This window comes from Arachis hypogaea, chromosome 7 (assembly GCF_003086295.3).
Source record: "Arachis hypogaea cultivar Tifrunner chromosome 7, arahy.Tifrunner.gnm2.J5K5, whole genome shotgun sequence".
In the NCBI taxonomy this organism is placed as follows: domain Eukaryota; kingdom Viridiplantae; phylum Streptophyta; class Magnoliopsida; order Fabales; family Fabaceae; genus Arachis; species Arachis hypogaea.
Window position 1 is genome coordinate 4,242,550 of NC_092042.1, and position 18,340 is coordinate 4,260,889.

The following is an 18,340-nucleotide window of genomic DNA, read 5'->3' on the forward strand; positions in this document are numbered from 1 at the left end:
ACCAGTGATGTTAGAAAATCGTTTTGTTTTTACTAATAAGATGGGAGTGATTAGAGCACAACTATAACAGTTTATATTCACAAGAATTTCGCCTGTTTACCTATTTGCTCTTCCTTTTGGGACCGGTTTATCCTTTTAATGATTGAGTGAGAATTCTTTTTTTCCCCACACCTTCTGTGGTGTTAACTCATTCTTTCTTTGACCTAAACGAAGCGCTGCAGAATCATCTAGTTAATTCCCAACATTAAATATAGATCAGAAGGGAAAAATACAAAGTATTACTACGTTTATATAAGTTATGGTTCAATTATTCCATTCGAAAGATCTAACAAACATTGGTATCAGTGTCAGATAAGAGTGAGTATGATAAAGCTAGCTATTGTTCCAAGTACAGCAAAGATTTGAACTGGGTATTGTGTGTTCCCCGCCAACCATGCCCATATGGCTAAACATACACTTGTATACATCCGCTAGATATTGATATCAATGCGTTTAAGATGTCTCCATTTCCAACAACATAGTAGAGTGTGTAGGCATCAAAACAACAGTGTAGTTTATATTCATTATTATCAATGACCAATTTTTATTTTGTCAGTTCTTCCCTTGAAATTGGTTTATTCTTCAGATAACTCCCTTTAAGCCATCGGAATTCACTTGCAAAGCAAGTTTTTGTTCTCACACCTTCCATAAGATTTTTCTGACCCCAAACCCAAAGAATAAAAAGATTTCTGAGACCAGAGCTTCTCACTCTTAAACCTAAAGCCAAACCCTATTGAATTGCAAATCCTACATATCGACTAAAGTATTTAATATATTTCGCCTGTCAAATGGTTGAGATCGAAAATCCAAGGCTAAAGGGAACCTCGAAGTGATTTCCGACATTATGAACTAATATGCTAGTCAGAGGAAAATCGTAAAGTACTACATACAAAGATATGATTTAATTATTCCACAACCAAGATGTAATTCACATTAGTATATATGAGAGTGAGGATGATAATGCCGGCTAGTATTCTAAGTGCAAGTAAGATTTCAACAAAGCATTTGCTCCGAAGGCTATCTATGTCAACTACTTAGAGCCATTCCTTCCATGGCTGGAGGAATTTATAACCGTGTGTATGTAGAAGAAAAATTTGCAAATGCATTCGCTTATGAAATTTACACTGCAGCTACTCTCAACCGAGACTGCAACCTACCAAGAATTTACATTTCTCACCCTCAACACCCCCCACACAAGGTAAACATATAGGGAAAAAAATGGAAAGCAGGTTAAAGGAAAAAAATTACAAAATCACAATCATTCCCTACTCTCTCCTACTATGCCAAACCCCAGCTCCCTTCAAGGCATTATATTTGATGGAAGCCGAATGCAATTGATCAGTATGAGCTTTTGCTGCAATTCCAGTCAACGTAAAAAAAAGTCATTTACAAGTTGTCACATCAGTGAGCCAGGTCTTCACTCCCAACACCAACGCTGGACTTGTCAATCATGCGAACATTGTATTGCTCATATACTCTTGCACGATTCTCAGCCCACCATTGTTCTGCTTGTTTCTCGCTGAACCGCTTTCGACTGCATTCAACAAACGTAAAGGTTAAAACTCGGATTACAAAATGGCTAATGTATGCAATACTGTATAGTTTATATGAACTCAGGAATTGCTACAAGCTAATGAGGAAAAGGCAAATGAGTGCTGTCAGTTGATAGAAGGGCATTTTCTATAATGCATTAATACCTGAAGCGAACTCTCTTAAGATCTATTACGCCTCCAGGAAGGGAGGTGAGTGTAATATATACACCAGGTTCATCTTGCTCAACCCATTCATTCTCACTCCGGGATTCGCTCTCCTTTGTTCTGCTCCCATTTTTGTTAGTTACCTCTGACTGGTTCTGTTTATTGTGACCAGCACTACTACGGTTGATGGCAGTGCTGGATCCATTTGAAAGCAACTGATTATTTGATCCAGTTAAATCTGCTTCTGGGCTTGTTGCTTGAAGATTCAATCGATCAATGGAAGCATAGCTAAGCTCATTGGAACCAATGGAAGCAAGAGAAGGCGATTTGACATTCCTAGCTGCTCCTACAGGTAGCCTCTCAGCCATGTCCTTCAACTAATCAGTGCATGAAACAAAAAAAAACAGAATCACTTAGCATAACATCCAATACAAATCTGGAATACATAAGCCTAAAGAATAATTAGTTTCGATTTATGAATGTTATGTGTGTCTCTGTCTCTTTTCTTTCTTTGCCATGGGAATGTGTAGGTATTTTGGGCTCTAACAGGTTTCTAATTTCTCAAATACTTTAAAAGTATATAAGTTTCTACCTGAGCGGTAAGAGATTTGATCACTTCCTTTGCTGCTTTGCACTTCGCAGTTTCCTCTCCAGCAATTGCTATAGCATCTTTTAGCTGTTTGGTTGTCCTTTCCAACTCAACTTCTTGAAGTTGCGCTTTCCTAGTCAGGTTTTCCACCTAAAAGAAGGAAAGAAAATGAGGCTTGCCGAAAATAGATGACCTTGTGAGTTACACTATCGACATCAGATATGATCTACACCAAACAATAAACTATTGTCCACAAGCCATCAGACCACACCCTCAAAAACTAATTACTTGAACAAGCAAAATGAAAAACAAGATTAGATATGAGAATTGAGAAGCATTAAGTATGCTGCTTGGATTGCAGAATCTTATTTAGTTATTCCTGTGAAACTTTAAAATAAAGAACCTGGTCACCTCAAATAGTGTATTGCCACAACCTGGTATTTCAATAATTGTACTGTATATACATGGCAATATTACATATAAAGCACGTGCTTTGCAATTATATTGCCTTGGATTTTAATTTGCAATTCATCTCAACCATTAATTAGAAAATGCAGCAAGTCATTAAAGTTGCTGGCCATTAATATGCATCCCATGGTAAATTTGTCTGCTTGTCATTTCCACCTAGTATCCCAGTCATTTGCTTTCAGATATTTATTCACATATATTGATGTCCTAAAAATGACCAGTTGATGCACCAAAAAACGGGTGTTATTAAGAGCAGATTTTATAAAACTCCATGCAAATTGCAAACATTTAGAAGCAAGAAAGGGAATCAATCAGCCACGGCATAAAATAAGGTACCTGCTGTCTTAATTTAATAACCTCCTGACTGAGGCTATCATTGGTCCTCTTAGCATCATCCACAACTATCTTTGGGGAAGTAAGACCTCCCAGTGTTGGAGTTGGAGTAGTTGAACGTGGTGGACTAGGTCGTCTAGATATTGGAGATGTTGCTCGGGAAACAATTCTAGATCCAGGAACAGATGCTGAGAAGAACTTCTTTGATGATCCAAAAACAGGATTAAAAGATTTAGAAATATTCAGTGCTCCCCATTGTGAACCCCCATTTGGAACAGGAGAGACGCGACTACTGTTGAATTCCAACTTCTTGTTTTTTTTAGAAGATCTACTATCCACTTGCTTCAAGGACTCCATTGAAGAAAACTTAGCAAGTTGACTACGAGATCTTGAATCCATTTTATCATCCTTATCAATTAACTCAAGTGACCCTGGAACGATACTTCCTCTTCTGCTCACAGAAGAATGGGATGAAGAATCAGTTTCCATAGATTTCCTTAGTTTATTAAAACAGTTGTCACAGACGCGATAAGGTTTGTTGGGGTTTGGTGCCATTGAAGCCTTAAGAGATTTCTTACTGCTACATGAATGACAGAAAACAAGTCCACAATTATAACAATTGTGACGTTTTCTTTTGAAATTAAATGGAAGACGACAACCAGAACACATAGACTGGTCAACACCAGATACCCACTTATGTAGACAGATAGCTGCAGTGAAATTAGTACCACAAGCAACACTTTTGACCTGTTTGTCTTTCAATGCTTCTACTAATGTTGGGACATTTCTGTCATCTGTATCCCCATGGCCTAAACGACCATTTGCACCCTTACCCCATGTGTAAACTTCTGTCCTTGAAGTTAAAACTGCAACATGATATGCACCACAAGCAATCTCCTCCACAAAACTCTTTGAAAGCTTTCCTTCAACACGGCTTGGTAGCTTCCCATCAGCTTGAGGATTTCCCAACTGACCATAGACAGGACTACCCATTGTATAGACATGCCCAGAGGTGGTAAGCGCAACAGTCAGACTATGTCCACAAGCAACCTGACAGAAATTGGGTTCAACCAGGGCTGCAACACAGGTTGGAACAAGTTTTGCTTCCTTATCACCATGCCCAAGTCGACCTTTGTCTCCATCACCCCAAGTGAACAGCTTCCCTGAAGAGCAGTTGCTGGAACTAGAATTTCCAACCATGACTTCCACAACTGCAGCAGTATGCCAAACACCACAAGCAGCCCGGACAGTACGAAGACCCTTGAGGGACTCTACTTCCCTAGGTAATGAAACACTTTTATGATCTCCATGACCCAAAACACCAAATGTACCATCACCAAAAGTAAACAATTGCCCAGCAGAGGTTACGACAGCAGTGTGCCACGGTCCACAAGAAATAGATGAAACATGTATGCCCTCCAGGGGGCCATTTACTCTTTTTGGGACCCAGTGGCTCACTTGATTACCATGCCCCAGAAGACCATAATTGTATGTGCCATCACCCCATGTATAAAGATCACCAGAAAGCGTCACAGCACATGTATGATATTCCCCACAAGCTACAAGTTCAATATTTGTATTGCTTAAAGTTTCGATAAGCTTTGGATGGAGAACATCAGAATCAACACCATGCCCAAGCCTACCTCCTGATTCTTCCCCCCAAGAGAAAATTTCACCTTGTTTGGTCACTAAGGCCGCATGTCGTCCACCGCAGGCAATATTCTGTACATCAAGAACTACTGCAGATTCCAAGGCTTTTGGAAAAAGAGAGTCCATTTTTACACCCAAAGAACTCCCAACTCGATGAGTCCCACCGCCCAGAACACCATCACCTGTACCTTCCCCCCAAATGAAAACATCCCCTAAAGCATCGCCATCATCATGACCAGAACCTTGGCTAGATGAGCTAACAGCACTTGATAGACTAACTCTAAAAGCATCCATACCCATTGTCTTCATGTGACCATGCATACTATCTGATCCTCCAGATGACACAGAGTGGACTGAAGCACTTGCAGAATCTGGAGGGAAGAAACCTTTTGGTGGGACAGCATACAACATCACATCAGATAATGCTTTATCTAAACCATTTTTAGGAGGGCTGTCATAAGGACTGTGAAGCCGAAGGTGATCCCCACTATCCTGAATAGCAGACAAAATTCTTTAAATAAACATCTTCAACAGAAATGCAGTGAAACAGGGAGAAAACAAAGGGGTATAATTATATATTTATACCTTTTGCAAGCTTTCATTACTACCAAATGGAGAATTCATGGGAGAACTTCTTCTGGTGTATGTTCTAGGACTATTAGCTTCAGATGGAATACCATCACTTCTTGACTCTGTCCTCCATTTTCGGTGATGACTACGTGAAATTAATGCTTTTAAACCACTAAACCAAACTTCAGCTTCATCTTTATCTTTGCAAATCTAGCAGAAAAGTAGGTGACCAGATTATGTTAAGCTTTCAGCATATTCAAAATATCAATAGCACCAATGCAACGACCAACTGCAGCTAAAAATCCCAAGAGGGGAAGAATAAAGAAATTCGTACCAAGTCCAGTGACCTATCATTGTAGATAAGAGAAAATGACTGGTATTCCTTTTCAGGCCGTGGATACCTTTGAAAGATAGGCTGAAAAAGATAGGACCCATATTTTATCAATCACAATAAAGAAACCAATCAAGTTAAATGACTTCATCGATGAGTGAAGGAACCACAAATATAATTACATAAATAGGCATACCGGAATATTCATAATAAAACAACCATGAAGCTTTACTGGTAGACAAATAATAAATGTATATCATATTTCATATATTTCAACTTTGATAAGCACATTACTTAATCATGCAAACATCAAATGGAACAGAACCATCATATAACAACTAATCATCTGGATAGGACATATCACTGTTGACTAAACCTGATGAAGCAGAACAGCACCATGATTCAACAGCAAATTTAAAAACCTACCGTGCGTTGTCCAGATATAATTCTAGACACATGGCTCAGTTTAAGGTGCTTCTCTTCTTTCCCTGAGAACCATATCAAAACAGATTCATCCTGAAAGACATAAAAACATTCAAATTTTGGCAGCTGGATTTTTTTTTCAAATAAAAGGCATCTGGAAAATTATCTAGCAATAAATTGTAATCTAATGGAAATGACTCGCATATGGAAAAATAACAAGATTGTCCACTAGCAAAAAATTGTTGTAACAACAAATACATTTGCCAAACAAAACTAGTCAAGACTGTTAAATCCTCATGGTTTAGTAAAAGCAATATTAGGTTTCGGAATTTCAATTTGTAACTCAAAATTTATGTAATGTTGGGCAGAACATTGTAATCACCATGACTAAATCAAATTTTAACAATGTTTCTTCTTCAAGCACTCCTGAAAACCTGATCATAAGATAATCTAACTGCTCTTTAAGCCATTGATGGATTTATTTTGGTAACTAAAAACAAAACAAAACAAAAAAACAAAAAAAAATACAAATATTTGCAAATTCCTTGTCTATTTTTAGAGAATGCACTTTCGGAATGTCATCTTTTTCACTATTTAATTTGTTGGATGAATACTTTGCATTCTGCCCTCCTCTTTGAGAAACTATTTTATACTCTTTGTTATTCCACTTCAAGCATCCCTACTGTCTTTATCCCCACTACTTCTAGAATAAATTACTTAACTTTTATTTAAGGGGAAATAAGTAAATACAGAACAAAAGGTAATATGAGGCACTGATTTTAGTAATTGAATATTAGTGCCAAACTCAATTCTTCATAAAATATCAGAAAATAGTGCCAAACTCACATTGGAAAGCCGGAACGGGCAAAACTTGGGCTTCCCCCTTCTTCCATACTTGAGCAGGTAAGCTCCTTTCTTTAAAGCAGTAATAGCCTGTAATGAATATCAATAAAGCACTTCAGTCAGCACATCTGAAGATAGTACAATGCTGAGAAAAATGAGGAATCACCAAATAAACAAAGCAAGATAAACGACAAACATCATGGCTTACCCTGCCTAGAGACCAAAATTCCACATAAGACACAAAAATAGTTTGAACCATGGACAGAAGAGCATCATTTTCAGTGTCTAGCCAAGTGCTTCTCGGGCACTTGAGTAAACCAGTGGAAATTGTCAATGTTTTCACATTCATAGCACTTACTGTCAATATTAAAAATGTCCAAAGATACATCTATAACGAGAGTATTCTCACCAATTAAGACATGGAATATTCTTCTATGATCACAAATCTAACACCTCATATGTAAACATACTCACAAGTTGGTCTCATCAACTTTACACTCACGAACTTAGTTACAAGACCAACTAACACCATAGTGAGTGTGTCTAAACAAGTAAACATTAAGTCTTAAACTTGTGTACATAAAGAATTTTCTTAAGAAACAGTGAGATCTCACTCTTTCTTCACATAGGGCAGTGGTTTCCTATACATGTAACACGTGACAACAAGACCTGGCATGCCATTGAGCAATCAAGCCCTTCTGCGAAAGGCTGCGTAGCACAACACATACACAAAAAAAGGCAACCTACAAATAACCTGACATGATGATCCACAGCTACGAGCAGCTGAAGCTAACTAATAAATCAAACTTACTGCAACTATACTTCCATTGACTAATCCAAAATATCGCAATCTAGTGAAATTAATTAACTCAGTTCATCTAAAACTTCAATTAAAACGTTCCAAACAACAGTCATCACAACAGCAACGAAAATCCAATTACGATGCCAAAGTTCCAAATAAATCGGAAGGAAAAATATAAAATAAAATAATCTCTATGTATATATTCAAAGAAAAAACAACGGTACCTGCTCAATGTCTCGTTCTACAGCACCGGTTCTGCTAAGATCCGAAGTCATTCTACCAGTACGTGACATCATCCAAAGCCAAAATTTGAAGCAAAAAAATGAAAACAAAAAGAAACTAATTAGAAACTTCTTTTTTGTTTGGCTCCTCAAATTCTAAACACCAATCTCGCATTCAACCATTTTCGTACCCGAACCCTTCCATTCATCAATTCGAACGGAGATTCCGAACAAAAAACCCTCACTAAACTCCCAAGTTCGCAATCTGAAACAGCTCCAGCACCAAATCCATCATGATTCACGGCTCCATCGAGCACCTCACCGCACCAGAACACTGCTCCACACAGCTCCGAAGCTCAAACTCAGCTCGAAGCGTACTCCGAAGCTAGCTCCGAAGCTGAAAGAAAGCTCCTAGGTCACGGAAGAACAATTCGATCGCGTAACTCCGCGGATTCCGGTGATCCAAGCGTCGTCGAGCTCGCGTCGGCGCGGCGGAGACGAAAATCGCGGCGACAGAGTGCGGCGGAGAAACGAAAATGGAGAGAGACACGGAGAGAGAAGGTAAGGAGCTCTGATCTGAGAGAATCAGTTGCAGAAGAGAGAGAAAGTGAGTTTCTAGAGAGAGAAAGCTTTTTTTGCGAATTATAAAAAAAAATAAAAGCAACGAAAAAAAACAGTAAAACACAGTGTTTGTTGTCTATGGCTGAGAAGTGTGTGTGAAGAGCTCAAAACAGAAAGAAAACAGAAAAGGAAAAAAAATTAAAATTAAAATTAAAAAGGAGAAATTGAAAAAAGTAGAAGGGGGTGAAGATTACCCCTGAAGTTTCGTAAAATTTCGGGTTTGCCACTGTACTTTTTGCGGTAATTATTGTTGCGTTTTGTTGTTTAGACTTTAGAGTGTATACTGTATAGTATTTTTATTTTATTATTTTGAGGGAAAAAATAAAAAAGAAAAAGAAAAAAAAGAAGAGATTTGACTAATAAAGAAAGGAAATGTATTTGGGAGAGGAAGAAAAAAACAGGATAATGGTTCTTTCTGGTCAGTATTGAGTCAATGCCTTTTAGAATTATTAATTTTTAGTTTTGGAGAAAATAATTTTTTCAGAGATTTTGTTTGGCTATGTAGTGACTAATAACTAACAACAGATAAACTGAGTTGTTATAATTAATTTAATTTAGTATTTGTTAATATAATATGTTTAAATAATACGAAATAAAAATAATAGTTTGATTTTAAATGCAGCAAAAAAAAAATATATTTACACAATATCTAATCAGTTATGAACATATTAACAAAAGTACTGGAGTCAATAATTAAAATCTTTATGAATAAAGTTATTTAAAAAATTCAAAAAAATTGTTATTTTAGATATATAACAAGGCCTAAAGGCTAAAGCGAAAAAGGAAAACAGTTACACAACAACTAGCTTAGGGAAGTGGATTCCAATATCAATACAAAATTATTTTCCATCAATAATGTATCAAAATTAATTTACAAAAATTGGTAAAAAAAAAACAAAACATAAATAAATTCTTAAATAATTTAAAAATAACAGTAAAATATCATTTTTTATAAATAAAAAATATTCTTTGTATTTTATTCAATTTTGTAAATATTTAAATATTTTTAAAAAAGTGAATATAAAGATTATAGTAAAATTCGGTCACTAGATGTGTTATTTAAAAAAAAAATTATTCATTCACAAGTAAAGTTCACTTGGTGTAAAATTATCAAATTGGATAAAAAGATTTTTTTTTAATAAAGCTAATATATATAATATCTTATTTTTTGTTAGTCATATGAAATTTTGGATATTATTTTGTTAAATTATATTCTTACAAAAATAAATGAATTATATTTTTTATCACTTTTTCTTTGTTAGTGTTTTCAAATAAAGAAAAAAAGTGATACTTTTTATAGTTTTGTTAGGCATTTAAATTTTGTTGGCAATTAAGTTTAATTAAATTGATTTAAACCTAATAAAAATTAATTTTATTAGTGAGAGCATGAATATAGTCCATTAATATAAATATTCGCATTCTACATTTTTTCTTTTTCTCTTTTTTTTTTGCATATTTTTTTTCATTGTCGTTTTTTTATTGTCGTTGTTATTATTACTTTTTTTATTTTCCCTCCTCTTTTTAGAGCCCGTTTGGGAAGTAGGAGAAGCTACTTTTTTTTTAACTTTTAGATTATAAAAAGTCATAATTTATGTGTTTGGCACTATTTTAAAAAAAGCTTTTAACTTCCCGAAAAATTAATTTGCAACTTTTTGAAGAAGTAGAAATATATGACTTCTTGCTTCTCGAGAAGTCATTCTACCACTTACTTAAAAAAAATTAATTTTAAAACAAAAAAATTTACTTTCCTTCTTGACTCAAATACTAACTCTTCATCACCATTTTCACACAAGGTCTGCTAGAAGCACTGGCCTTCCACCATCATTCTCACACAATATTCCAAGTCTCACCATTTTTACGTAATGAAACATCTGATGGAAGTATTGATCCTTCATCACATTTTCAGACAATATTACATCTGAATAACTTACTGCATATATTCCTTCTAAATATTTTTTTATCATTTTATCACTATTTTTTATTATTAAATTTGTATTCAAGTGTGGTATGAAATTTCAGTTTTAATTTTTTTTTCATATGTAATTTTATAGCTTATTATTATTTTCATAGTTAATTATAACAAGTTCTTGACCTCAACAAAGGAGAAGAGAGTTCTAGTAGGAATAAAAATAAAAAATAAAAAACAGCAATAAAATATACATTGACACACATTTTATATTTATTTTTATTTTCACCTACTATATCATACACAATATTAGTGATTAGGTTATGTAAAATCAACATTCAATATTGAAAAGTATTTGTTATCATCGTTATTTTAATATTCATTCTCTTTTGTAAAAAAAAATTTATCTTTTGAGTTATTTATCCAAACGCTACAACTTTAAAATAAGTACTTTTATAACTAAAAATCCAAATACAAAATAACTTATTTATAAGCTGTTTAATAAAAGTCCTTATGTTTTAAACTCCTTAAGTTATTTACCCAAACTGCGCCTTAGTGATTTTGCAATATGTGTTTTTTTTTTTGAAAATAAGAGAAAGATAAACAAGAAAAGAAGAAGATGATGATGATAATGACGAAAGAGGAGGAGGAATTTGTTTGTGTGTCGTCATTATTAAATAATGAGATGCACTTGGTCTGTACTTGTTTTAAATTGAATTTGTTTGTATATCATTATCATTAATTAATTTTAATTTGGTGCATTTTGGATTTAAATAAGGTACACTTGGTCTCTTGTTTTGAATTGAGTTTACTTGTGTGTAGTCATCATTAAGTAATTTCGGTGCTTCTAAATTTAAATAAAGTGCAATTAGTCTGTACTTGTTTTGAACTGAGTTTATTTGTGTGTCGTCATCATTAGGTCATTTCAGTGCATTATGAATTTGAACTGTTATATATATAATAAGAAGAAGATGACGATGATGACAACAACGACAACGATAACGATGAGGAGGAGAAGGAGGAGGAGGAGGAGGAGGAGGAGGCGGCGAAAGAGGGAAAGGAAGGAGGAAATCGAAAAAATTCAAATAAGAAAAAGAGGAGGAGGAGATGGAGGAGGTGGTATGGTGGCGGTGACGACATCGATAATTACAAAGAAAGATGAGGATGAAGAAACGCGTGATATAGAAAACGGTTATAACAACTGGTTGGACTTGATTTTTTTTGTGACTAAACAAGCAAAAAAACAAAGAAAAAAAAACAGACGTTTATCCTAAATCAACAAGCATAAGATACTGAAGCTCATCACGAGGTCCCGACCAAATAACATGAGTTAAATTGGTCTTGACTGCATATCTCGCTAGCCAATCTGCCACAGCGTTAGCTTCACATAATCCATTTAAAATATTCAACCCAAAGTCTTGACAAAAGCTCCTAGATCTTATGAAAAATATTACCCACGTTACAATTAAGCCCATTTGCCAAATTGTTTAAAATGTGCAAAATACCAAGACAATCTGTTTTGCACACAATATCTCTCAAGCTATAATCTCAAACTAAAATCAGACTTCTCTAAACATCAAAAAGTTCACATCTCTGTGATAGGTCTTGGAAGATAGCTACTAGAACAATCCAAAATCCAACGCCCATTAGAATTTTTAATAACAGAATCAATTTCTACTAAGTTTTAATCAAAAAATAAAATCGTTCACAATTAACTTTAAAATTATTATCTGTTGGAGATTTCCACCTCATTCGATCCTTAAAAGTTATATAACTGGTATTGACAAATTTTCTTAAATCATTAGCAGTTATCCGAACCATAGCAACAATTTTGTAGTTTCACCACCGATCTTCATTGTTAAAAATATTATTGCAACCATACTTCTACATCCATCAAAAATTCATCTTTATAATTGTCTCATTGGTTAGACTTAATTAAATATATTTTACTTAGTCGTAGAGTTTTATTTTATTTTTTAGGTGAAGAAAAATGTGACTTTGATTATTGTAATATCAAAATAATAATAATAATATTTACCTTATCCATTTTCATTGTATCACATTCTATGTTATTTATCTTTTCGATAATCTTACACAAGTCAAGTAAAATATTCTAAATGTTGATTAAACTATAACACAACTTTCTTGACAATTGATCTGTGTTTTCAAATAACACGTGATAATAACGAGTGTTATTTTAAGTAATGAAAACTGAAGCTAAACATAAAACATACATAGTGCTCTTCATTCATATTAATATAAAATAATGATGTTATTATTAAATTAAAAATAAAAATTTGAAATCTAAAAATAAAGTGTTTCCTAAACTTTCTTTTATGCTTGAAATTTTTCGAGATAATGGCACAACCGAAAATGGCGGAATCACTTTTTTCTTGGACCCTCATTGGCTGGCGGCTACAAAAAGATCTCCATTTATTTTCTTTTTCTCCATAAAATGAAACTATTTTCCTTTTCTTTTTTTTTTAAAAATGGTCACAAATAATATTTTGTAAGAATATTAATGTGTACTTTAGAAGGAAAAAAAAAGGAACCATAGAATTCATTATTCATTACGCATTACGGGTGTTTTTAATGAGAAAAGGTAGAATGATTATTATTATTTTGATTTATGGGACATATGGCATGGCCTAGGTTTAAATTTATTTGGCTTTTAACACAGATCAGAAGACAAAATAATTTTTTATCTCAAAATTTTGGAGCATGCATGAATAATATAATGGTGCCATTTGATACGTCACTTTTCAGGTACATGTACGTGAGAATGATGTTCCTATCAAATTCGTATATCTTATGTTTTCTTGAAACAATTAAAAAAAATTATCACTCTGAGAAAAAATATCATTATTATCTACAAAAAATTAAAACGTTAATAAAATTAATTTTGAATAAATAAAATTAATTTTATATTCATAAAAATTAATTTTTATATAAGAAAAATATTCAAATATTAATTTCATCCATAGTTAATTTTATCTAAATTTTAAATGTTTATGGATAAAAATGATAATTTTTTCATATTTCATGAGTAAAAAATTAATTTTATTAATTTATAAATAAATTGTCAGTTTTCTGAACTTTTATAAATATAAATATTGGTTTTGTAAAAAAATAACTTGGACGTTATTATATATTATTCTTTTGATTCAGCAATATAAAATTTGTTTATGAATAAGTATAGAAACTTAATTTTGTAATTTTATTATAAAAATATTTTTTTTAATTTTCACTTTTTACAAAGTTTAAAATATATAGTTAAGATTTAAGGTCTAGAATTTAAGATTATGAATTAAGGTTTAAAATTTAATTTAGAATTTGGGATAAAAGAATTATTTACAAAAATATGGTTGATATTAAATGAAAAACAATTATTTTTTAGTTGAAATTTTTTTATAATACTAATTAGTAATAATAAAGGGAGAGACGAGAGAATAACTTTTAACAATAATAAAGATTAAAAAATAGATGAAAATGCAATAAGGAGTGGGAGTGGGATCTTATCATAAGCATCTCCCAGGCTAAATCCTATGCTATTATTTATTATTGAATTAAACTTTGTGTTGCTTTCACTTTCATTCCATGGGGGAAGTTGATATTGACACCTCTCTCTTTAAGTTATTATAATACTAACACAATCAACTAAAAGCAAGGCAAATAATTAGGCAACTAAGTTTTACTTAAACATGCATGGTAGGATTGATTAAAGTGGTAGATACTTTGATTTCTAACAAAATAATTTTTGTTATAAAACTAATATATATCTTATTTAAAATTTTTATAAGTTGGATTGAGTTAGTCAAATTATATAAACTTCTTCATGATGATAATTTTTTAAAACGGTAGTCATTCATGTGAAGATGTCTTTATAAAAAATTAAAATATTAATATATATTATATCTAAAAATTTAATTAAACATATCAAGTTATTTAACAATTATGAATTAACCAATCTGAAATAATTTAGTAATTAATTTATTAATTAGTTCATTTAAATAGAAGTCAAAAATTCGAATATATTGTCTTATGCATGTAGACATACATCTACTCATTGACTAACAACGATCATTTAATACAACAGTATGAATACGATATCAAGACAAACTCATGATAATACTTTTCTTTAATTTTATTGCACTAGAAAAAAGATATTAAAAAATATACTATATATAGAACTCCATTTACAGTCGATTATATCTGGAAAGGGATTTATATTTGTTCTAGGTTTTTAGAAAGGGAAAGTACGAGAAACTAATAGAATACTTGTACAATATGTACAATAGAGGTTTATGGAATATTAGAGATATAACCATTAGTGTTACATTTTTTCACCAACTGAAGCTTTGGGGATGAGTGGTATCATGACATGATATTAAAGCATTAGATGCAAAAGGTCTAGAGTTTGATTCTTGGTGAAACCCAAAATCAGTTTAATCTTTTGGGAAGATGTTTATTATTCCTAGTATTAGGATGATTATTCTAGATAGTATGGGAGATATTCATTTCATAACTCAATATCCTATTGTACACATTATACAAATAGTCCATTGTCTCTATAGCGAAATCCTTTTAGAAAAAATAGAACAATTCTATTCAATAAATTCTTAAATAAAAATTTAATTTGCGATAAATTAGTCATTAATCTATCGAATTGAGATATACGGTGAAAAACCAAAAAAGTTATCTAAGAATGGGACATGCAAAAAGAAGTATTGGGTGAGTAGAAACAAGGTGAAGATCCATGCATGTGCACCATGGTTGGAGTTCACAAACACCCATGATGCCCTAAGCAATGGCATGCACTTTGTTATTTAATTTCCAACCTCCTTTGCTAGTGATTGAGACCAACGCCACTGTGCTACACCTTTTTGAAAAAGTTGGCCATAGCCACACATCAACACAAGTCAAGAGATGAAGGAAAATAAATAAAATTCATATATATGGTCCCCCATTTTTGCTCTCAAGTTATGTGGTCCTAATTTTTTGAAAAGGCATTAGAATTTATTCTGTGTGTGTGTGTGTGTGAGGTTGATGTGGTCATGAGAGTTTATGAAGCCCATAATAATTCCCTTGCCACATGATGAAAAGGGCCTTATTTAAGTCTCTCTAAATTCATCCTCAAAATTTAATAGTAGAGGTGTTACTTTCATATCATGTGGGAAAAGGATGTCATGCATGTTTATAATTTGGAAATGTCCTTCAAGAATTATAATTAAACATAAAACAATCAAGCTATATTTACATACTTTATAATAAATATTGTTTTGATAACAGTCTTTTCTTAACAATTTAATATGTTTTTGTCATATTTTGTTAATTAAAAAATAAGTTAAATATACAATTAATTAAAAACAACCAAAGTTTTATATGGGTGTTAATGTATTTGATCCATGAACAATGTTTTTTAATATAAATGATAAAGTATATTTTTTGTTCTTAAAATTTTAAAATATTTTTAAATTTTATTTTATTTTAATTTGTTTTGAAAATTTGCAAATTACATCAAATATACCCTAAGTTTGATAACGGCATTTTCTTAACAATTTAATATGTATTTTTATTTTATTGATTAAAAAATAATTTAAATACACAATTAATAATAACTAAATTTTTATACGGGTGTTAATATATTTGATCTATGAACAATGGTTTTCAATTTGAAATATCTAGCAATTCACTGAAACAAATTGTTTGAAGAACATATTTACCCAAATACAACTTTCCAAATGCCAATACTAAAATGTAATTTTTTTTATTATTATAGTAATATTTATCAAAATGTCAATAGTAGTTTTTATAGTAATATAAAAAATTATATTTTGATATTGACATTTAAAAAGTTGTATTTAAATAAATATATTTTTTAAATAATTTATTTCAGTAAATTGCTCTAAAATATCTAATAATGATGATTTATTTGGAAAGCTCTGTAAATATAGTAAATTGTACATAATTATCCTTCTTCATGTGTTAATCAATTTGCTTCTTACTTGACAGCATTCAGTTTTTTTTTTTTTTTTTTTTATTGGAGAGGATCTACTCTTTCATTAATATTATCCACTAATTATGTTATTGTGTGTATTAATGTATTGAGATTTATGAATATTTAACAGCGATATAGAAAATAAATATAAAGTAACCGTTATATAGATTAATTATTGTAATTGCTATAAATATAATTATTTATATATATTTTTTATTAACTTAAATTTTTGAAAAAAAAAAATAATTTTATGGCAGTAATAAGTGGTCAATTTATGTACTTAAAAAGAAGAATTATGTGATCAGTGAATTGTGGGTAATGTTATTGAACTCTATCAAAAGAAGATAAAACTGAATATCAAATATTTATTTAAAGAATTTGAAGAACATAAATTATAATACTAAAGTCATGATCCTAAGAGTAGTTGAATTAGTATTGACTATTGAGAAACATGTCATGCGCGATAAGTAATAACTGATAACACAGAGTTAGGCTATAGATAATTTCTTGATAAATATTTAGTTCTGTCAACGTGAATGTCTGCTTTTATTTAAATTAGATTTAATTATTCTGTTAATCTTTATAATTTTTTCAAATTTTTAGTTAAGTTTTTATATTTTTTTTTTAATTAAGTTCCTACTATACTGTTTTTAATTTTATAATTAGATATTTTCTAATGTAAAAAATATTAGCGTTAACTGAATATTTTTTCACAAATTGAAAGTATTCATAATTAAAAATTTAATTAAATATTTGATCGCATGTATTTTTGAAAGAAATATTATATTAATTTTAACGTTTTTGATATAAAAAATATCAAACTTAATTACAAAATTAAAACTAAAATATAAAAAAAATATTAAAACTTAATTAAAAATTGATAAAATTACAGAAGCCAACAAAATAATTAAACCTGTCAATTAAGTTAATTAGTCGATATGTAATGCACTAGCTTTCTAAATATCATTTAATAATTAACAAAATGAAAAATAGTGTATTAATTATGTTAATCAATTAAATGATTAGCTCACTATAATATGTGTAAACAAGCGTTAAAGATTTAAATTTTATTTTGTATATAAAGTAATTTATTAGCCACTAATAAATTTTTAAATAAAACTCAAATTTATAACAGATTTATTTTTATCCTGTTAGATTAAGAAATATCATAGAAAAAAAATTAAAGAAAACAAGGATATCTAATTTGAAAGATGGGGTATGTAAGGATAAATGCATTGCACTTTACACATGCATATATGATATATAAATGAAATTAAATCCTTGAAATTGAAGTAACCTGTCATTGAGAATTATTTAGAGAAGTAGACCAAACCCTTTTAAAAGGTCATTTGTCAATTTTAACCTATATGGAATACAACCAACCTATCATGCATTCATTCACCCCAATCTTTGCATCAGCCTGGCCATTCTGTGAACTGTGAACAATTATGTTATTATTATTATTATTATTATTATTATTCTTTCACTACATTCTCTTCTCTCTTGATAATAGTAATACATGTAACATGTGGTCCTTACAATTATTAAAGGGAAACTACCTCTTTTTCGGTGTTGGTTTTTGGGAATTATTATGTTGGATAAGTCATCTACAAAGTTAGTCATGGACAAAAAATTTCTTAAAAAAAAATGGCAAAAATAAAAGTAAGTGAAAGATAACTAATTTGGGTTGGTCGAGTGGTTAATTCACTCGTTTAGTTAAGTAAGTGTCAAGGTTCAAATCTCGCCTTATGTATATAGCAACTTGTTGGACCTTTAAATGGAATTCAGTTCCACGACGGATTAGCCAATGAGTTGCTGCATACACAAGGCGAGCAGAAACGATATTTAT

General features: G+C 31.3%; 1 protein-coding gene across 2 annotated transcripts; it reads right to left on the reverse strand.

Moving 5' to 3' along the window:
• Window positions 1-919: 919 nt before the first annotated feature.
• LOC112702096 (PH, RCC1 and FYVE domains-containing protein 1) lies at window positions 920-8,749 on the reverse strand. Of its 2 annotated transcripts, XM_025753002.3 has the most exons (10): window positions 8,158-8,749; window positions 7,970-8,021; window positions 6,947-7,033; window positions 6,104-6,193; window positions 5,681-5,761; window positions 5,362-5,556; window positions 3,130-5,268; window positions 2,329-2,475; window positions 1,737-2,113; window positions 920-1,573 (listed from the first exon to the last, which is right to left on the reverse strand). In XM_025753002.3, exons 1-10 carry the CDS (start codon window positions 8,169-8,171, stop codon window positions 1,441-1,443), a joined length of 3,315 nt encoding a protein of 1,104 aa, XP_025608787.1. In that variant the 5' UTR covers window positions 8,172-8,749; the 3' UTR covers window positions 920-1,440. The 2 variants fall into 2 exon arrangements, with proteins under 2 accessions (XP_025608787.1, XP_025608786.1); XM_025753001.3 differs by lacking the exon at window positions 8,158-8,749 and having other exon boundaries at window positions 7,970-8,053.
• Window positions 8,750-18,340: the final 9,591 nt, after the last annotated feature.